We start from the raw sequence: 21,702 nt of genomic DNA on the forward strand, positions 1-21,702 counted from the left end.
TAGTGAAAGTACTAAAAGTCTCTGATATGCGGAAATAATTACATAAGCCATCTCTCTCTCTCTCCTCTCTTTCTCTCTGCCTCGGCTGCCAGGCAGGGAAGGGCCCCCTATCCAGTGGACATGTGACCCATGTGACCTTACCTATCATTGGAGATGGCTCACACTCCTTACCCTGTCCCTTTGTCTTGTATCCAATAAATATCAGCGCAGCCTGGCATTTGGGGCCACTATCGGTCTCCGTGTCTTGGTGGTAGAGGTCCCCTGGGCTCAGCTGTCTTTTCTTTTATCTTTTTGTCTTGTGTCTTTATTTCTACAATCTCTTGTCTCCGCCCACAGGGAGAAAAACCCACTCACCTCATGGGGCTGGACCCTACATATGGCGCCCAACGTGGGGCACTCCCTCGCAGTGTGAAGTTGCACCCTGAGTGCGGGATTCAGCGGAGGATTTCGACGAGAGATTCCTGAAGATTGTGGTCAATAAACTTGGTGGTAAGCTTGAGCTCAGAGTATTCTGGGGACACCATGGGACAGGCCATACTAAGTACTCGGCTTATTTAAATTTTATAACACCTCTTCTAAAGAAGGAGGGGTTAAAGTTTCTACTGAAAAGTTAATTGAATTATTTGAGGTTGTAGATCTTCTTTGCCCTTGATTTCCGACTGAGAGAACTTTGGAACTTAAAGATTGGGACAAGATTGGCCAACAATTCAAAATTGCCCATGAAGGGGGACATTTTATTCCACCCACCATTTGGTCAGTCTGGACTTCAGTTCACTCTGTCTTAGACTCCTTACAGACTCAAGAGGACAAAACGGAGACTGATCCCTCTTTCCTCTCCTCTGACAAGGTTGAGGAAGTGCTCAGTTCTCTTTCCCCTGAGGATACTACACAAATTGAAACCATAATTTCACAGGCGGACTTCCAGTCTGACATGCCACCGCCGCCGCCACCTACGCCAGAGGCTACCGCAACCCCGTTGTTGCTTTATGATGATCTTTTAGCTGACCTGAATGAGCTTATTTCCCCCAACCAGCAAAACTCAGCTGAAACATATCAACAGCCATTGTGGCCAGATCCTCCTGCTTCTCCTCACCCTCTCAATGCTGCTGCTATGGAGACAGCGGATGAGATCAGGCAGCCTGAAAATGAGGCTATAAATTATGTTTCCATGCAGCCCAGTACAGAGGCTCCGATATCTGAACAGTCCATAGAGGAGGCTTTCAATTCTTGGCCTGGTAACGAGACTTTCAACCCTATCCCTCCACAGCCTGGTTCCTTTCCTACTACTCAGACTCGGCTAGAGTCACAGGCTCCCTTGAAACCTGGTTATTTTCCTCCTAATCAGACTCAGCTAGAGTCACAGGTTCCCTTGAGGCCTGGCTCTTATCCTTCTACTCAGACTCAGTTACAGTCACAGGCTCCCTTGAAGCCTGGTCCACAGTTGTCGTGGCAGCCTGGCTTTCAGGCCCATAAAAGACCTGTTCAGCAGGTAATCTGGTCTCATCCTGGCTTTCAGCTTCTCAACTCTCCCTCTATTCAAAATTCTCACCTTTTTTCTGCTCCTGGTCTGGTCACTACTACTGTTACCAACACTACGATTGCCACTCATAGGCAACAAGTTACATACATCCCTGAGAATGACACTCCACTTATGAGGGCTATAGCTCAGGCAAGGGAATACAGGGATCCCAAAGCCTGGCAATTTCCTGTAATTTTACGACCTCCAGTACCTGCCACCTCAGCAGCACAAAATCACCCACAGCCCATTGTTGATCCTGCTCAACAGGCAGCTGACCCTGCAACTCTTCAAGATCAAAAGGCTGATAATCAAGCCCCTCAGCCCGACAATCAGGCTGCTCAGGGAAATAATCAGGCTTCACAATTGCCTGCCGCTGGGACACACCCAGTACCTGGTATTCCAGCTGTTCGGGCGGTAGTTCAACCCGACCCCATACATCCAGGTCAGGTTCAGATACACCCTGCTACTTGGGAAAGTTTTTTTTTTTAAATTCCTCAAAGATTTCAAGGACTCAGTAAAACAAGATGGCACCAACTATCCTTTTGTCCGTTCCACATAAAAAGCCCTGACAAAGGATAAACGTTTGGTGCCTTGCCCTATGACTGGGAAATTTTAGCAAAGTCAGTCTTGTCTAAATCTCAATATTTACAATTCAGGACTTGGTGGGCTGATGCTGTCCAGGAACGCATTCATCTTAATCAGGGCTCCAATCCTCCTGTTAATGTTGCGGCTGACCAATTACTGGGAATGGGTCAGTGGGCTGCAATTCAATACCAGACTATACCAAATGATGAGGTTATCAAACAACTGCGAAAATGTTGCTTAGATACTTGGGACAAGATTCAAGATGATGGTAAAGCATGCCCATCTTTCACGGCTGTCAGACAGGGACAACACGAACCCTACCCAGACATTATTGCTCGTCTCCAAGACGCGGCAGAAAGGCTATCCCTGATAGCCACGGCCAACGACTCATTGTAGAACTCACGGCTTATGAACAAGTAAATCCAGATTGTCAGGCGGCCATTTCCCCTGTCAAAGGCAAAATTCCACCGGGTGGTGATATGCTCACCTCCTACATTAAAGCCTGTGAAGGGGTGGGAGGAACTCTGCATACAGCAATGATTATGGCACAAGCTATGGCCTCTGTTCGAATGCCTGGGCAATTCTCTGGCCAATGCTTTATATGCGGCCAGAAACGACATATAAAAAGAGATTGCCCCCAGTGTACAGGTCGCCATTCTATACTACTACAACAACAACAACAACAACTGAAAGGAATGAGACACATCCCCCATATGTCTCCCAACTTCCTGAGCCCAGCACAAACACATTCCTCCATATTTCTTTCAAACTTCAGAAAAACACCACCTGGGAAATGTACGATAAGGACGCAGCGGGAACCAATAAAAAATGCTAAATGTATAATATTAACCAATTGTAATGCTGTAACTGACAGAATTACCTTGTTCCCCTGTAACTTTACATATCCTGTTTACATCGGGCTATAAAAAGCAAGCACTCGCATTGTTCGGGGCCCTCTTGTATGCTGTGGAATGGAGGGACCAAGTTTGAACTTCTAGTAAAGATCCTTGCCGCTTGGCTTTGACTCTGGACTCTGGTGGTCTTCTTTGGGGAACAAACGGTCTGGGCATAACACAACAACAACAAATTTTTCAGCAACCAAAAGCCCCACCTTCTACTTTATGTCCACGATGCCCAAAGGGATTTCACTGGGCTGCTCACTGCCATTCAAGATTTGATATTGATGGTAATCCTTCATGGCCTTTTAAGAATCAGGGAAACGGGATGAGGGGCTGACCCTAGGCCCCTCTAAACAATGTGGCATTCCCCAACTCCCAGCCCCCGACGTCTGGCGAGACGGGAGCTTTGGCAGTCCAATCCATTCAACCTCCACCCCAATTCCCACTTCAGCAATTTGTGCCACAGGATCTAACGGCTCAGCCATCCTGTACACCTGGCTCTGCCTTTTAAATAGCAGTAGCAAATTAGTGAAAGTACTAAAAGTCTCTGATATGCAGAAATAATGGCGTAAACTGTTTCTCTCTGCCTCCTCTCTTTCTCTCTGCCTCGGCTGCCAGGCGGGGAAGGACCCGCTTTCCAGTGGACACGTGATCTTACCTATCATTGGAGATGGCTCCCTTTGTCTTGTATCCAATAAATATCAGCGCAGCCTGGCATTCGGGGCCGCTACCGGTCTCCGCGTCTTGGTGGTAGAGGTCCCCCGGGCCCAGCTGTCTTTTCCTTTATCTTTTTGTCTTGTGTCTTTATTCCTACAATCTCTCATCTCCACACACGGGGAGAAAAACCCACCGAACGGCCGGGCGTGGTGGCTCAAGCCTGTAATCCCAGCACTTTGGGAGGCTGAGAGGGGCGGGTCACGAGGTCAGGAGATAGAGACCATCCTGGCTAACACGGTGAAACCCCGTCTCTACTAAAAATACAAAAAACTAGCCGGGCGAGGTGGCGGCGCCTGTAGTCCCAGCTACTCGGGAGGCTGAGGCAGGAGAATGGCGTAAACCCGGGAGGCGGAGCTTGTAGTGAGCTGAGATCTGGCCACTGCACTCCAGCCCCAGCGGCAGAGCGAGATTCTGTCTCAAAAAAAAAAAAAAGAAAAAAAGAAAAACCCACCGAACTTGTGGGGCTGGACCCTACACACCCAGGAATGATTGCCATAATAATTATTATCTAATCCATTAGATATAGTAAAAATAAACTTATTACTAATTATTATCATTAACGATTCCGATTACTGGGCGAGAACAGTGGTGATCTCGTGTATTTATGTGCATTACAGGGTAAGAGTTCTCCTTCCTGTGGTGTGCAGGAGATTCTAGAATAGAAACTCATTGAAATAGTGAGAGGAAAATATTTGTGGTCTTGAACCTGTTCCACTTAAAAATACATGAGGGAGGCCAGGTGCGGTGGCTCACGCCTGTAATCCCAGCATTTTGGGAGGCCGAGTGGGGGGCGGTGGATCACCTGAGGTCAGGAGTTCGAGACCAGCCTGGCCAACATGGTGAAACCTCATCACTACTAAAAAAAATTAGGCCGGGCGCGGTGGCTCAAGCCTGTAATCCCAGCACTTTGGGAGGCCGAGACGGGCGGATCACGAGGTCGGGAGATCGAGACCATCCTGGCTAACACGGTGAAACCCCGTCTCTACTAAAAAAAATACAAAAAACTAGCCGGGCGAGGTGGTGGGTGCCTGTAGTCCCAGCTACTCGGGAGGCTGAGGCAGCAGAATGGCATGAACCCGGGAGGCGGAGCTTGCAGTGAGCTGAGGTCCGGCCACTGCACTCCAGCCTGGGCGACAGAGTGAGACTCCGTCTCAAAAAAAAAAAAAAAAAAAAAAAAATTAGCCAGGCATGGTAGCGCACGCCTGTAATCCCACCTACTCGGGAGGCTGAGGCAGGAGAATCACTTGAACCCCGCGGGGGTGAAGGTTGTAGTGGGCCGAGATCACACCACTGCACTCCAGCCTGGGCGATACAGCAAGACTGCATCTCAAAATAAGTCAATTAATTAATTAATTAATTAAAATACATGAGAGGACTGGTGCAGTGGCTCATGCTGGTAATACCAGCATTCAGGGAGGCTGAGGTGAAAGGATCATTTAAAGCTGGGAGTTTGAGGCCAGCCTGGGCAATATAGCAAGACCCCTGCCTCTACAAAAAATGTAGCTGCACCTAGTGGTGCACACCCAGTTGCTCGTGAGGCTGAGGCAGGAGGATCACTTGAGTCTGGGAGGTGGAGGCTGCAATGAGGTGTGATTGCACCACTGCACTCCAGCCTGGGTGACAGAGCAAGACCTCATCTCCAAAAAAACCACAAAGAACAAAAACATGAGGTCCAGGGAAATTAAAGCTGCAGGCTGGTCCAGCAGCAGTGGTGGTGGGATGGTGAAGCCAGTGGTCCTGACAGAGAAATCAGGGACAAAGGAACCAGTGCTGGAGTTCTTCAGAGGCGGGTCCTGGCCCCAGACAGGAAAAGGAGGTGATGTAAGTCAATGAGGCAAGGAAATCTCGTGGAAATGAGTAAGGTACCAAAGAGAGGCCACCCGGAGGGAGACCCAGACATTGAGGGGAGCTTCCCTTTTTCTTTTCTGTAAAGTTGCTCAAAAACCTTAAAACACAGTTGACCAACAGCTGCTGCCAAGAACACTGTGAAAAGGTTTCTGGGTAAGGAAATGGCCCTGAGAATGGGAAGGTTCCGCTCTGGTGTGATCAGAGATGAGGTCTCCAGGGCTGGATAACAAAGTCCTGGCATATGGAGGCTCCATTTTGGGTGTCCTTCATTTCCTTCTTTTTTTTTCTTCTTCTTCTTCTTTTTTTTTTTTCTTTTGAGACGGAGTCTTGCTCTGTTGCCTAGGTTGGAGTGCAGTGGCGCGACCTCAGCTCACTGCAAGCTCCGCCTCCCGGGTTCATGCCATTCTCCTACCTCAGCCTCCCGAGTAGCTGGGATTACAGGCGTGCACCACCACGCCCAGCTAATTTACAGGTGCCCGCCACCACGCCTGGCAAATGTTTTGTATCTTTAGTAGAGACGGGGTTTCACCATGTTAGTCAGGATGGTCTCGATCTCCTGACCTCATGATCCGCCTGCCTTGGCCTCCCAAAGTGCTGGGATTACAGGCACGAGTCACCGCACCAGGCCTTTCCTTTTTTTTCTTTGAGGCAGAGTCTCGCCCTGTTGCCCTGGTTGGAGTGCAGTGGCACGATCTCAGCTCACTGCAACCTCTGCCTTCCGAGTTCAAGTGATTCTCCTGCCTCAGCCTCCCAAGCAGCTGGCATTACAGGCATGCACCACCACGCCCAGCTCATTTTTGTATTTGTAGCAGAGACAGGCTTTTGCCATGTTGCCTAGGTGAATCTCGAACTCCTAATCAAGTAGTCCACCCACCGTCAACCTCCTTCATCCCCTTCTGAGATGACTCAGTTTCTGTCTCTGTTGGCAGCTGGGACAGTTCTGAAAAGAGAATGAAGAGCAGGCCAGGTGCGGTGGCTCACAACTCTAATCCCAGCACTTTGGGAGGCCGAGGTGGGCGGATCACCTGAGCTCAGGAGTTGGAGACCAGCCTGACCAAAGACGTGAAACCTCACCTCTACTAAAGATACAAAAATTAGCTGGGAATGGTGGCAGATGTCTGTAATCCCAGCTACTCAGGAGGCTGAGGCAGGAGAATCACTTGAGCCTGCGAGGCAGAGGTTGCGGTGAGCTGAGATTGTCCCACTGCCCTGCAGCCTGAGTGACAGAGTGAGACTCTGTCTCAAAAAAAAAAAAAAAAAGACAGAAAGTAAAGACAATGGCATTAGACAAATTCTGGCTCTGAAATCTAGACTAGCTAGGTGACTTCTTTTTTTTTCATAGAGATGGGGTCTTGCTATATTGCCCAGGCTGTTTTTGAATTTCTGGCCTCAAGCGATCCTCCTGCCTCAGCTTCCTAAAGTGCTGGGACTATAGGTGTGAGCCACCAATGCGCCCCACTTTTTTTTTTTTTTTTTGAGACAGAGTCTTACTCTGTCACTCAGGCTGGAGTGCAGTGGCACAATCTCAGCTCACTGCAACCTCCACCTCCCAGATTCAAGCAATTCTCCCACCACAGCCTCTTGAGTAGCTGGGATTACAGGTGCCCACCATCACGCCCAGCTAAGTTTTGTATTTTTAGTAGAGACGGGGGTTCACCATGTTGGCCAAGTTGGTCTCGAACTCCTGACGTCAGGTGATCCGCCCGCGTTGGCCTCCCAAAGTGCTGGGATTATAGACATGAGCCACCGTGCCCTGCCTTTTTTTTTTTTTTTTTTTTTTTTTTTTTGAGAGTCTCTGTCTGTCACTTAGGCTGGAGTGCAGTGGTGCAATCATAGCTCACTACAGCCACAAACTCCCAGGCTGAAGCAATAGATCCTCCCCCTTCAGCCTCCTAAGTAGTGGCTGGGATTACATGGGCATGCCACCACACCCAGCTAATTTTTTAAAAAGTTTTTGTAAAGACGGGGATTTTTCTGTGTTGCCCAGGCTGAACTCGAACTCTTGAGCTCAGTGGATCCTCCCACCTTGACCTCCCAAGGAGCTGGAATTATAAGCATGAGCCACTGTGCCGGGCCCTGGTGACCTTTTGTCCATGGCCCCGCCTTCCCTAGCGTGGGTTTTCCCCTCTAATGTTGCGTAGGGCTGTTGCGATCACAGGGGGAGGTGGAGCGTGAGTACTCCTGAGGTACATGCTGGAGGTTGGGGGTTTGTGGAGGTGGGTGGCTCAATTTTATTCCAGGAAACCGTGGCCAGATGGCCCGACAGCACCTTCCCTTTTATCTAGAGTTCCTCAATTAGTGGGGGTGTGAGTTATTTCATAAGCCACTCCCCCTTATGTCTTGCAGGAAAGTAGTAATGCAAAGAAGCTTTTATTTTTTCCACATCTATATTCTTTGTAACCTTTTAAACTAAGATACTTGGCCTGGCGTCTGTAATCCCAGCATTTTGGGAGGCTGAGGCAGGCAGATCACTTGAGCTCAGGAGTTCGAGACTGGCCTGGCCAACAGGGTGAAACCCCGTCCCTACTAAAAATACAAAAATTAGCTGGGCACGGTGGCACACACCTGTAATCCCAGCTACTCGGGAGGCTGAGGCATGAGAATCGCTTGAACGCGGGAGGTGGAGGTTGCAGTGAGCCAGAGGAAGAAAAAACTGAGGGTGTTTAGCCCTGGAAATCTCTTTTGATGTTCACTGCCTCAAGGTTCTTGCTATCTCTTGCTCCAAGTCACAGCCTGGCCCCAGGAGGTCAGGCCAGAGCCCCCAGCCTGTCCTCTGCCAAGCGGTGGTCCTGGCAGCCGCCTAGACTCCCACTCCAAAGCTGGATCATTTGTAGATGGGAAGTGTTTGCATACACGGGGCCAGGGAGTGCTTTCCAGCTCTTTGGTAAAGAGGCCTGACAGCTGCCGAGGCTTTTACTTTTATTTGCCATCCTTCACCCAGAAGGGGAAGCAAGTGTGGTTGTTCTCTGATTTGGCAGAGCCACCTGTCATTGCAAATTGTCACCAGGGCAACAAGTTACCATCTTTTTAAGGCAACCAATGAGAAGCATGGATTTCCTCTGGTGGTCGTTTTCACAGAACGGCAACAGTTTCTAGGCGTCCGAGTGATACAAGAATTCTTTGTTCAAATAAGGCTTCCAGGACAGATGTATAGTGACAGAGAGGAGAACAAGCTGGTAGCAGTTACGGATTTTCACAAGGAAAACTGGTTGTGGGGCGGGGCAGAAAAATCCTCTCTGTGACTTCAGGGAACAAAGAGGTCATTTCCTTTGGGTCTTTAGGAAACCCCTTTTTTCCAACTATGATTTATTTTATTATTATTTTTTGAGATGGAGTTTCGCTCTTGTTGCCCAGGCTGGAGTGCAATGGTGCAATCTTGGCTCACTGCAACCTCTGCCTCCTGGGTTCAAGCAATTCTACTGTCTCAGCTCCTGATTAGCTGGGATTACAGGCATCCGCCACAATGTCCGGCTAATTTTTGTATATTTAATTGAGACGGGGTTTCACCATGTTGGCCAGGCTGGTCTGGAACTCCTGACCTCAGATGAACCTCCCCCCTTGGCCTCCCAAAGTGCCGGGTTACAGGCGTGAGCCACCACGCCCAGCCTAGCTATAATTTAAATTACAAGTATTTGGCCCGGCATTAGTGGTAATTAGCCTGTAATCTCTGCACTTTGGGAGGTCAAAAAGCAAGGATCCTGGCAACCTATGAGACCCTGTCTCTACAAAGAAGAATCAATTTTTTGAATTAACTGGGGGTGGCGGTGGGTGCCTGTAGTCCCAGCTACTCAGGAGGCTGAGGCAGGAGGATCGCTTGAACCCAGGAGCTGGAGGATGCAGCGAGCTCTGATGGCACCACTGCACTCCAGCGTGGGAGATGGAGACAGAGTAAGACGGCATCTCTAAAAAATAATAAGAAATAAATAAGTACGTATTTGGTGGTGGTGGTTACAAGACTGTGTGCAGAATTTTAGTGCATATAAATGCCACCTCAATCAAGCCTGATTTTTAGAAAACAATTCTTGGGAAAAACAAAACGTACAGCAGGCACGTAGACACATTTGTCAAAATGCATCGAACTCAGTAACAGCAGACCAAAGACTGCCGGTTCTCACTTATAAGTGGGATCTAAACTTCAGGTACTCATGGACATAAAGGCAGCAATAATGGACACTGGGGATTACCAGGGAGGGGTGAGAAAAAGGGGCATGAGGGTTGAAAAACTAATTGTTGAGTACTGTGCTCACCATCTCGGTGACAGCATCGTTCATACCGCAAACCTCAGCATCATGCAATATACTCAGGTAGGAAACTGGCACAGGTATCCCTGAATCTAAAATAAAAGTTGATAAAGAGGGTCCCGGGCGCAGCGGCTGTCACCTGTAATCCCAGCACTTTGGGAGGCCAAGGCGGGCAGATCGCTTTGAGGCCAGGAGTTTGAGATCAGCCTGGGCAACACGGTGAAACCCTGTCTCTACTAAAAATACAAAAATTAGCTGGGTGTGGTGGCGGGCGCCTGTAATCCCAGCTACTTGAGAGGCTGAGGCATGAGAATCGCTTGAACTCGGGAGTTGGAGGTTGCAGTGAGCCGAGATCACACCTCTGCACTCCAGCTTGGGCAACAGAGAGAGATTCTGTCTTGAAAAATAAAAATAATAATAATAAAAAATAAAAATTGATAAAGAGGGCTGGGCGTGGTGGCTCATGCCTGTAATTCCAGCACTTTGGGAGGCCGAGGCAGGCGGATCACTTGAGGCCAGGAACTTGAGATCAACCTGGGCAACATGATGAAACCCCATCTCTACGAAAAATACAAAAATTAGTCGGGTGTGGTGGTGTGTGCCTGTGGTTCCAGCACTTTGGGAGGCCGAAGTGGGTGGATTACTTGAGATGGAGAGTTCGAGACCAGCCTGGCCAACATGGCGAAAACCTGTCTCTACTAAAAATACAAAAATTAGCTGGGTGTAGTGGCGCATGCCTGTGGTCCCAGAGACTCAGGAGGATGAGGCAGGAGAATCGCTTGAACCCGGGAGGCGAAGGTTGCAGTGAACCGAGATTGTGTCACTTCACGCCAGCCTGGGCAACAGAGTGAGACCCGGTCTCAAAAAAAAATTTTTAAAGTTGAAAAAGAAAAACAATGCATCAAACCAAACACACAAGATAGGTACATTCTACTGTATGTAAACTACACATCAACAAAATGGATTTATCAAAAATCAGTGTTCCTGGGATTTTATTAGATAGCATTAGGTACAAAATTGAGGTCAGTAGAGCTCAGTTTTACTGGTAGAAATCAGAGGAAGTTAAAGGATTTTATGTTTTAGAGGAGAATTAAGGGACATATTGCCTTTTCCTGCTACCGAACCAAGAATTTTCAAACTGGGTTCCTAGGGAACCCCAGGGGTTCCACGTCTAGCCTGCTTTCTGCTTTCTCCTCAATCTGTAATCACAGCTGCCCACTTCTTTTGTGTCCCTCAAAAGGTTTTACCCAAAGAGTTCTGAGACCAAAGGATTTGAAAATCAGAGCTCTCAAAAAATGATTTTTCTTTTTCTTTTTTTTTGAGACGGGATCTTGCTTTGTTGTCCAGGCTGGAGTGCAGTGATGCCTACTGCAGTCTCAGCCGTTCTGGGCTCAAGTGATCCTCACACCCCAGCCTCCTAAGTAGCTGGGACTACCAGCATGGACCACCACACCCAGCTAATTTTTTTCCTCAATATTTATTTATTTATTTATTTAGACCGAGGCTCACTCTGTCACCCAGGCTGGAGTGCAGTGTTACAATCTCAGCTCACTGAAACCTCCACCTCCTGGGTTCAAGCAATTTTCCTGCCTCAGTCTCCCGAGTAGCTGGGATTACAGGTGCCCGCCACCACACCCATCTAATTTTTGTATTTTTAGTAGAGACGAGGTTTCACTGTGTTGGCCAGGCCGGTCTTGAACTTCTGACCTCAGGTGATCTGCCCACCTTGGCCTCCCAAACTGCTAGGATTACAGGCGTGAACCACTGAGCCTGGCTTTTCCCCTTTTATCTTTGTAGAGACGGGGTCTTGTTATGTTGTCCAGGCTGGTCTCGAGCTCCTGGCCTCAAGCGATCCTCCTGTCTCAGCCTCCCAAAGCACAAGGATGACAGGCGTGAGCCACTGCACCTGGCAATAACATGGTTTCTGTCTCTTTCCAAGCTACCCTTTGTCCAGGGTGTGTCAAAGAGTAGCTCAAGAAGAGATAGAGGTCATGTCTTCAAGGAGGCAGGATGAGCTGGGACTTGAGCATGCAGAAATATCGGGACAAAAATGGACTTGAAAGTTCCTGCTAGGACCAGAAGAGACAGGCAGCCTGTGGAATTCACTTTTCCCCCCCAGATTCCCCGTCCCACAAATTTGCTTTCAGTTCCTCTAAATGCACACACTCCATTCTGCCTCGGGGCCTTGGAACACACAGTCCTCTCCCTCCACCCAGAAGGCCCTCCCTAACTGCCTCTCCTGTTTAACCCTTATGCATCCTCCACCCTCCCCTCAGACATCTTTTCCTCCCCCCAAAATACTTTCTGGATTCCCCTATGTGGGGCTGATTGTTAGGTCAGAGGTTCTCATGGAAATGGGTTCCTCTCCTTGGGAGATGGAGTGGTCCTTGAGGCTGATGGCTGATTGAGCATTCTATTGGTGTTTGTTCTTGTTTTTTTGTTTTTTGTTTTTTTTTAGAGATGGGGTCTTGCTCTGTTGTCCAGGCTGGAATGCAGTGGTGCAATCATAGCTCACTGCAGCCTCCAACTCCTGGACTCAAGCGGTCCTTCTGCCTCAGCCTCCTGAGTAGCTGGTACTACGGAAAGGCACCACCATGCCTGCCTAATGTTTTCTTATGTTTTGTACAGAAGGGGGTCTCACTGTGTTGGCCAGGCTGGTCTTGAATTCCTGGGCTCAACCAATCCACCCACCTCGGTCTTCTAAAGCACTGGGATTACAGGTGTGAGCCACAGCGCCTGGACTTTTTTTTTTTTTTTTTTGAGATGGAGTTTTGCTTTTGTTGCCCAGGCTGGAAAGCAATGGCGTGACCTTGGCTCACCACAATCTCCACCTCCCGGGTTCAAGCAATTCTCCTGCCTCAGCGTCCCGAGTAACTGGGATTACAGCTACCCACCTGGTGCGCCACCACGCCTGGCTGATTTTGTATTTTTAGTAGAGACGGGGTCTCTCCATGTTGGTCAGGCTGGTCTTGAACTCCCGAGCTCAGGTGATCCGCCTGCCTCAGCCTCCCAAAGGGCTGGGATTACAAGCATGAGCCACCGTGCCCGGCCTAGCACCCGGCCTTTTTATTGCTGTTCTGTTGGTATCTGCCTTCCCCTGACTGTCAAGGCCCAACTCATCCCGGGGAAGGGCAGCATCCCTCTGCTTCCTACTGTATGCACGGTGTTTAACACAGTATGTGGAACATAGTAGTTGCTCAATAAATATTGCCTGAACTTTGAACCTGTGTGCACCCTTGTATTTATACAGGGATTTAATATACGTGCATCATGTTGACTGATATATAAATACATAGAGAAAATTGTGCAAATGAGAGTTACAGCTCAAAATTTTTATAGAACTCCCCCCTCACCAGGGGCCTTCCTGGTACTCTTTTATCACCACTGTCTCTGATTCCCCAGACACTTCCATCCTCATTTCCAACAGCATAAGTTAGTTTTGTTTGTGTTTCATTTATTATTATTGTTATTGTTATTATTATTATTTTGAGACGGAGTCTCGCTCTGTCACCCAGGCTGGAGTGCAGTGGCGCGATCTCGGCTCACGGCAAGCTCTGCCTCCCGGGTTCACACCTTTCTCCTGCCTCAGCCTCCTGAGGAGCTGGGACTACAGGCGCCCACCACCACGCCCAGCTAATTTTTTTTGTATTTTTTTTTTTAGTAGAGACAGGGTTTCACGGTGTTAGCCAGGATGGTCCCGATCTCCTTACCTCGTGATCTGCCCGTCTAGGCCTCCCAAAGTGCTGGGATTACAGGCATGAGCCACCGCGCCCGGCCCAGATTTTGTCTTTAAAAAAAAAAAAAAAAAAAAAACAAACTTTTTTTCCCTATGGTTTAAAAATATGAAAATTGGCAGTGCCTCAAAAAGTTAAACATAGAATTGCCATATGATCAGGCAGTACTACTCCTGGGCATATGCCCAGAATTGAAAGCAGGAACTGCAAACAGATATTTGCACATCTATGTTCATAGCAGCATTATTCACAATAGCCAAAAGGCAGAAGCAGGCCAGGCACACTGACTCATGCCTGTAATCCCAGGACTTTGGGAGGCCGAGGCGGGCAGATCACCTGAGGTCAAGAGTTTGAGACCAGCCTGGCCAACATGGCGAAACCCCATCTCTACTGGAAAAAAAAAAAAAAAATTACCCAGGTGTGGTGGTGGGTGCCTGTAATCCCGGCTACTCGGGAGGCTGAGGCAGGAGAATTGCTTGAACCTGGGAGTCGGAGGTTGCAGGGAGCCAAGATCGTGCCACTTGTACTTCAGCCTGGGTGATGAGAGCACAACTCCGTCTCCAAAAAACAAAAAACAAAACAAAACCCCAAAACCTTTTTGATCCGCTGTCTGCAGTGGAGCCGCCACCAAAATGCAGATTTTTCCTGAGAACCCTTACAGGGAAGACCATCACCCTCGAGGCTGAACCCTCGGATACGGTAGAAGATGGAAGGGCCAAGATCCGGGGTAAGGAAGGAATTCCTCCTAATCAGCAAAGACTGATCTTTACTGGTAAACAACTGGAAGATGGATGTACTTTGTCTGACTACAACATTCAAAAGGAGTCTCCTCTTGTGTTGAGAATTCGTGGTGGTGCTGAGGAAAGGAAGAAGTCTTTTTTTTTTTTTTTTTTTACTGAGTCTCGCTCTGTAGCTCAGGCTGGAGTGTAGTGGTGCCATCTTGGCTCACTGCAACCTCTGCCTCGCAGGTCCCGGTTCAAGCAATTCTCCTGCCTCAGCCTCCCGAGTAGCTGGGATTACAGGCACGCGCCACCATGCCCAGCTAATTTTTGTATTTTTAGTAGAGATGGGGTTTCACTATGTTGGCCAGGCTGGTCTCGAACTCCTGACCTCGTGATCCACCTGCTTCGGCCTCCCAAAGAGCTGGGATTACAGGCATGAGCCACTGCGCCCGGCCAGAAGAAGAAGTCTTACATGCAAGAAGAATAAGCACAAGAGAAAGAAGGTGAAGCTGGCTGTCCTGAAATATTATAAGGTGGATGAGAATGACAAAATTAGTGGCCTTTTCCAGGGTGCCCTTTGTCCAGGGTGCCCTTCTAATGAATGTGGTGCTGGAGTGTTTATGGCAAGCCACTTTGACAGACATGATTGTGGCAAATGTTGTCTGACTTACTGCTTCAGCAAACCAGAAGACAAGTAACTGTATGAATTAACAAAAGATATGAACAAAAGCAAACAAACGAAAAACGAAACAAAAGCCAGAAAGCAACCCGTGTCCATCGATGGGTGAATGGATAAACACAACGTGGTTCATCCACACAAGGGAATATGATGCAGCCATGAAAAGGAAAACAGTTCTGACTCAGGCTACAGCATGGATGAACCTTGGGGATATTATGCTCAGTGAAATAAGCAGATACAAAAGGACAAACACTATGTGATTCCAGTCCTAGGAGGTCCCTAGAGTCGTCAGATCCATAGAGACAGAAAGTAGGACGGAGGGAGCCAGGGGCTGGGAAAGGGGATAGGGAGTGAGTGTTTCATGGGGATGGAGTTTCAATTTGGAAAGAGGAGAAAGTTCTGGAGATGGATGGCGGTGGTGGCTACCCAACAACATGAATGTGCTTATTGCCACAGAATTGTGCACTGAAAAATGGTTAAAATAGGCCGGGCATGGTGGCTCACACTTGTAATCCTGGCACTTTGGGAGGCTGAGGTGGGCAGATCACTTGAGGTCGGGAGTTTGAGACCAGCCTGGCCAACATGGTGAAATCCCATCTCTACTAAAAATACAAAAAATTAGCTGGGTGTGGTGGTGCATGCCTGTAATTCCAGCTACTTGGGAGGCTGAGGCAGGAGAATTGTTTGAACCTGGGAGGTGGAGGTTGCAGTGAGCCAAGATCAAGCCACTGTACTCCAGCCTGGACAACAGAGTGAGACTCTGAAACAAAGAAACAAACAAAAGCAATGGTTACAATGGAACAAGATGGTGCATACCTGTAGCCTTAGCTACTGGGGAGTCCAAGGTGGGAGGATTACTTGAAGCCAGGAGTCTGAGACTAGCTTGGGCAACAAAGCAAGACCCTGTTTCAAAAATAAAAAAAGGCCGGGCATGGCGGCTCAAGCCTGTAATCCTAGCACTTTGGGAGGCTGAGGCAGACGGATCACAAGGTCAGGAGATCGAGACCATCCTGGCTAACACGGTGAAACCCCATCTCTACTAAAAAAAAAAAAAATACAAAAAATTAGCTGGGCGTGGTGGTGGGCGCCTGTAGTCTCAGCTACTCGGGAGGCTGAGGCAGGAGAATAGCGTGAACCCGGGAGGCAGAGCTTGTAGTGAGCCGAGATCGCACCATTGCACTCCAGCCTGGGCGACAGAGCAAGACTCTGACTCAAAAAAAAAAAAAAGTTATAACGATAAATTGTATGTTATGTGTATTTTACCACAAAAAAATCCCATTGTATTGGAGACAGAGAACAAACAAAAATGTAATAACCGTTCCTAGCTCATGGGTGGTTCAAGAAGAAACATAAGCTGGACCTGGGCCCATGGGCAATGGCTTTCCAACTTCTGTTGTAGGTGATGCCATTGATGGAATAAACCATGATTTTTTTTTTTTTTTTTTTTGAGATGGAGTCTCGCTCTGTCGCCCAGGCTGGAGTGCAGTGGCACAATCTTGGCTCACTGCAAGCTCTGCCTCCCGGGTTCACGCCATTCTCCTGCCTCAGCCTCCTGAGTAGCTGGGACTACAGGCGCCCGCCACCACCCCTGCCTAATTTTTTGTATTTTTAGTAGAGACGGGGCTTCACCCTGTTAGCCAGGATAGTCTTGATCTCCTGACCTTGTGATCCGCCCGCCTCGGCCTCCCAAAGTGCTGAGATTACAGGCGTGAGCCACCGCGCCAGGCCAAACCATGATTTTTCTTTCTTTGTTTTTGAGATGGAGTCTTGCTATGTTGCCCAAGCTAGTCATCCAGGATGGAGCACAGGGGTGTGATCTCAGCTCGCTGCAACCTCTGCCTCCCGGTTCAAGTGATTCTCCTCCCTCAGCCTCCCAAGTAGCTGGGATTACAGGCACACACCACCACGCCCAGTTAATTTTTGTATGTCTAATGGAGACAGGATTCCATCATGTTGGCCAGGTTGGTCTCAAATTCCTGACCTCAAATGATCCGCCTGCCTCGGCCTCCCAAAGTGCTGGGATTACAGACATGAGCCACCAGCCATAAACCATGATTTTATTTACCAGTTCTACTGCTAATAGGCATTTGGGTATGAATGTGGTATGTCATTCTCACCCAGGGACATAATTATTATTCCTATTTTAGAGAAGTGATCTTGTTCTGTTGCCCAGGCTGGAGTGCAGTGGTGTGATCATAGCTCACTGTAGCTTCGAACTCCTGGGCTCAAGCGATTCTCTCACCTCAGCCTCCTGAGTAGCTGGGAATACAAGTGCTTGTCCCCACCATGCCCAGCAAGAGACATTATTTTTGTCATGCTTGCATCAGCCACCTTGCATGCCAAGCTCTGCTTCTCTAGCTGTTCCTCAGACCACAGCCCCTGGCATTATCCCTGGGGCACCACCTCCTGACCAGTCTCTGGACATGAAGCGGGAGGCCCTATTGGAAGCGGGGAGGCTCCCTCCCTCCTCCAGCCCTTATGGTCTGCTCAGGGGCTTCCTCTTGGTCCCGGATGTGGGACCGGAGGGTTGGGGGCCCCGGGACTTATTAGCCAAGACAGGAAGCCCCACCCCCAGAGGCCTCAAAGAAAGAGCTGCGGTGCAAGAATTCGTGTGCCAGATTTGGTTAGCTGAGTCCACCCAGAGGGTAAGTGACAGCTGCTCCTGCTCTTGCCATGGCACCAGCGGGGAGGCTGGGGTCAAAGCTGAGCCTCCATCCCTGACCCCACGGTAGGGGACAGGGGTCCGGGGACAGGGGTCCAGATCCCACACCCTCCAGGGGCCGGATCCTCCCCACGTGGGCAGGGCTGACCCAGCTGTGGGTCTCTTGGTTCCCTCTTTCAGCGCCTGCAGGATGAAAGCTCTCTGTCTCCTCCTCCTGCCTGTCCTGGGGCTGCTGGTGTCTAGCCAGACCCTGTGCTCCATGGAAGAAGCCGTCAATGAGAAGATTCAGGAGGGCGCCAGCTCCTTAGGTGAGGACCCCCCAGAGGCAAGCTCCCCAAGGGTCTCAGAGACCTCACCGATCCCTGGCACAGACCTGACTCCAACCCAGCCCCAGCGCTCACCAAATCTCATCCTCACATCCAACCAGATCACAAATTCAACCCCAACTCCACTCCTAACCCCTCCGACTGTTCTCACCCTATCCACAGCTCCAAACCCAATCTCCGCTCTCACCCCAAACCTTCCCTTACTCCAAAACACCCAGCTCAAGACAGAGTCCTGGAAGCCAGTGAGCTCCTATGCCGGTATCTAGCTCCAGACCAACAGGAGGAATGTAGCGGGAGGATGGGGGAGGGGCCGTTTGGCCTCACAGCCCCTCCTCTTTCCTTCCCTGCTGCCCCCCAGTATTTAGGGCAATAAGGAGCATTGGCCTGGAGTGCCAGAGCGTCACCTCCAGGGGTGACCTGGCTACTTGCCCCCGAGGTGAGTGCAGAAGCCTGTTGTCCAGGCGCCCATCTCTTTTCCAAGTCCCCTGGGAATGCCACCTCCCCACCACGTTCCCCATGTCTAGCCTCTACCCCGCTAGGATCCTCGTCCTGACTCCCAGCCTTCTCTGCCCACCATCTGGACACTGGTGTCCACCCCCACTCCCTGCCTCCAGTGCCCATTCCGTGGTTGGAGCCTCCAGCCGTCCCCGTCCCCACCCGCCCCGCCCCCATCCCACCCTCAGCCTCCCAGCTCAGAGTCCAAGCTCCTCTGTTCCGGGCTGCAGGCTTCGCCGTCACCAGTTGCACTTGTGGCTCCGCCTGTGGCTCGTGGGATGTGCGCGCCGAGACCACATGTCACTGCCAGTGCGCGGGCATGGACTGGACCGGAGCGCGCTGCTGTCGTCTGCAGCCCTGAGGTCGCGCGCAGCGCGTGCACAGCGCTGGCGGAGGCGGCTCCAGGTGCGGACGGGTTGTGGGGGAGCTGGAAATAAACCTGGAGATGATGATGATGATGGAGCGGATCTGAGCCCTGCGTGGTTTCTTTAGTAGTCCGGAGGGACTGATCTAGTGTCTCCGTCTCCAAGAAGAGTGGGGCGCGCAGCTGCTGGAGGGGACGGGGAGACCGCGACTTTCTACTGCCCCATTCCCCTTCCTCGTATGGGGTCTCCAACTGCTTCCTCCGAAAATAGGGCCTGAGCTTCTTCTAGTGACGTCCCCACCCACCCAAGGCTCATGGCCGCCTTCAAGAGGGGACTTCTCACCTTTGAGGCTACCTTGACGCTCACTCTGGGGTCTCCGACCTCACCAGGAAGTGGCTGGGTCATTTTCCCCCTGTCCTCATAATGAGGCTTCATCTAGGACCTGGGTCCGTCTGGGCAGTGGACGGGACCCTCCAGGGCCCCAAGACTCCAGGAGCCCCAGGTCAGGGTAGGCCCCTGAATCGTGTCTCAGCCCAGAGCTGGAACATATACCCCTCACTTCCTACCTGCAAGGAGGAACCCCCAAGGCACAGGCAAAGTTGAGTTACCTGATGTCACATGTCATCACAAGTTCACGTTTTCACACAGGCAAGTGCGGTTGTGAGTAGTTAGTTACAACCAGAGACACACAGGGTGCTTACCCCCTCCTGCACACTAGATTATGAAAACACGGAGCAGGGGACTTGTCTGCTCCTAGATCTCCCCAGGGTTTCCTTTCTTCCCTTCCCTTCCCCTCCCCTCCCCTTCCCCTCCCCTCCCCTCCCCTCCTCCTCCTCATCCTCCTCCTCCTCATCCTCCTCCTCCTCCTCTCCCTCCCCTCCCCTCCCCTCCCTTCCCCTCCCCTTCTCTTCCCTTTCCTTTCCTTCTTTTTGAGACAGGGTCTCGCTCTGTCACCCAGGCTGGATTGCAGTGGTGCGATCTCGGCTCACCACAACCTCTGCCTCCTGAGTTCAAGCAATTCTCCTGCCTCAGCCTCCCAAATAGCTGGGACTACAGGTGCTCGCCACCATGCCTGGCTAATTTTTGTATTTTTTGTAGAGAAGGAGTTTTACCATGCTGGCTAGGTTGGTCTTGAACTCCTGGCCTCAAGTAATTCACCTGCCTCAGCCTCCCAAAGTGCTGGGATTACAGGCATGAGCCACTGCGCCCGGCCTATTTTTTAATTTTTATTTTTGAGACAGGGTCTTCTCACTCTGGCACCCAGGCTGGAGTGCAGTGGCACAATCTCAGCTCACTGCAACCTCTGCCTCCTGGGTTCAAGCGATTTTCCTGCCTCAGCCTCCCAAGTAGCTGGGATTACAGATGCCTGCCACCACACCCAGCTAATTTTTGTATTTTTAGTAGAGAGTGGGTTTCACCATGTTGGCCAGGCTGGTCTCGAACTCCTGACCTCAGGTGATCCGCCTACCTCGGCCTCCCAAAGTGCTGGGATTTTAGGCGTGAGCCACAGCATCCATCCCCCCAGGGTTTAGAATAGAGCATGGTACACAGTAGACGTTCAGTAAATGCCTGTTGATCAGTAGCCACGTGTGCACTTAGATACAGCACCAACATGCACATACTGCACACGCACACACAGCTATACACAGCCACGTGCACACACAGAGTACACAACCCACTTACCACGACCACGCGGAGACCCCACATCCACAGACACAACCATGTGCCCACAGACACTCTTGGACACAGAAAGGCACCCCGGCCAATGCACGGAGAATTGCAGATTTGACCAAGCTGGTCAGAGGTGATGCAGGAACACAGACACACACATGCTCCAGGCAAACGCTTGCGTTTCTGACTCAAGTCCCCACCGCACCCTGGGTAAGTATCTGATGTCCTAGAGCCGCGATCCCCGACCTTTTTGGCACCAGGGACTATTTTCATGGAAGACAATTGGTACGGGGGCATGGATGGTTTCTGGATGATTCAAGCACATGACATTTATTTTTCACTTTATTTTTATTATTATGACATTGTAATACATAATGAAATAATTCTACGACTCACCATAAAGTAGAATCAGTGGGAGCCCTGAGCTTGTTCTCCTGCAGCTAGACAGTCCCGGCTGGGGGTGATGGGAGACAGTGACAGATCATCAAGCATTAGATTCTCATAAGGAGTGAGAAAGATCCCTCAAATGTGCAGTTCGCAATGGGATTCTTGCTCCTACGAGAATCTAATGCTGCTGCTGGTCTGACAGGAGGTGGAGCTCAGGCGGTAATCTGAGCGATGGGGAGCGGCTGTAAATACAGATGAAGCTACTCTCGCTCGCCCACCACTCACCTCCTGCTGTTTGGCACAGTTCCCAATGCCTGGTGGTTGAGGACCCCTGTTCTAGAGGACAAAACCTCCAGCATCCCCTGCCCCAGCTCCCTGAGGGCACAAATTCGGGTGATTCAGGGTCCAGTTCTACAGGAAGCCTGACCCAGGAGTCTTGCCATCCAGTCCCTGATTTGCCACCACAGACTTCAGAATTCCTAGCACCTAGTCTTGAAAGCGACCCCAGACTCAAAAGTCACAGCTGGACAATAGATGGTAGAGGGAGGTTCTGGTTTTCAGGATGTTTTGGAGTCTCCTCCTACTGCCACCCACCCCCTGTGATGGTCCAGCCTCCTGTCTGATGCTGATGGCCATGAGCAGAGATTACAGCGACTTCTGGTGCCAGGGAGCCCACCCAGACTCCAGCCCAGGGATTCCCTTCCCAGACCTTCTCTCCTGACTCCACTGTGGTCATGGGGGTAGGGCGGGACCACTGAGTCAGAAGTGTGGTCAGGGCCAGAGAGGGTGAGTCTAGTGCCTTGTGTGTGTCCCTGCCCCTCACTGCTTTGTGTGTGTGTTGGGGGTGGGGAT

The 21,702-nt window shown here is 50.3% G+C and overlaps 2 protein-coding genes across 2 annotated transcripts; both read left to right on the forward strand.

The window, feature by feature from the left end:
• The first annotated feature begins 931 nt into the window (after positions 1–931).
• Positions 932–14,963, forward strand: LOC112427474 (ubiquitin-ribosomal protein eS31 fusion protein-like). The gene is made up of 3 exons (XM_071086178.1): positions 932–1,235; positions 14,160–14,415; positions 14,723–14,963. Exons 1-3 carry the CDS (start codon positions 932–934, stop codon positions 14,961–14,963), a joined length of 801 nt encoding a protein of 266 aa, XP_070942279.1.
• A 2,532-nt stretch (positions 14,964–17,495) lies between these two features.
• Positions 17,496–18,899, forward strand: LOC105487000 (resistin). The gene is made up of 4 exons (XM_071086230.1): positions 17,496–17,589; positions 17,787–17,914; positions 18,291–18,368; positions 18,658–18,899. The coding sequence occupies exons 2-4, from the start codon at positions 17,797–17,799 to the stop codon at positions 18,786–18,788; spliced, it is 327 nt and encodes a 108-aa protein (XP_070942331.1). The 5' UTR covers positions 17,496–17,589; positions 17,787–17,796; the 3' UTR covers positions 18,789–18,899.
• Positions 18,900–21,702: the final 2,803 nt, after the last annotated feature.

The sequence above is a fragment of the Macaca nemestrina genome, chromosome 20 (genome assembly GCF_043159975.1).
Source record: "Macaca nemestrina isolate mMacNem1 chromosome 20, mMacNem.hap1, whole genome shotgun sequence".
NCBI classification, from domain to species: domain Eukaryota; kingdom Metazoa; phylum Chordata; class Mammalia; order Primates; family Cercopithecidae; genus Macaca; species Macaca nemestrina.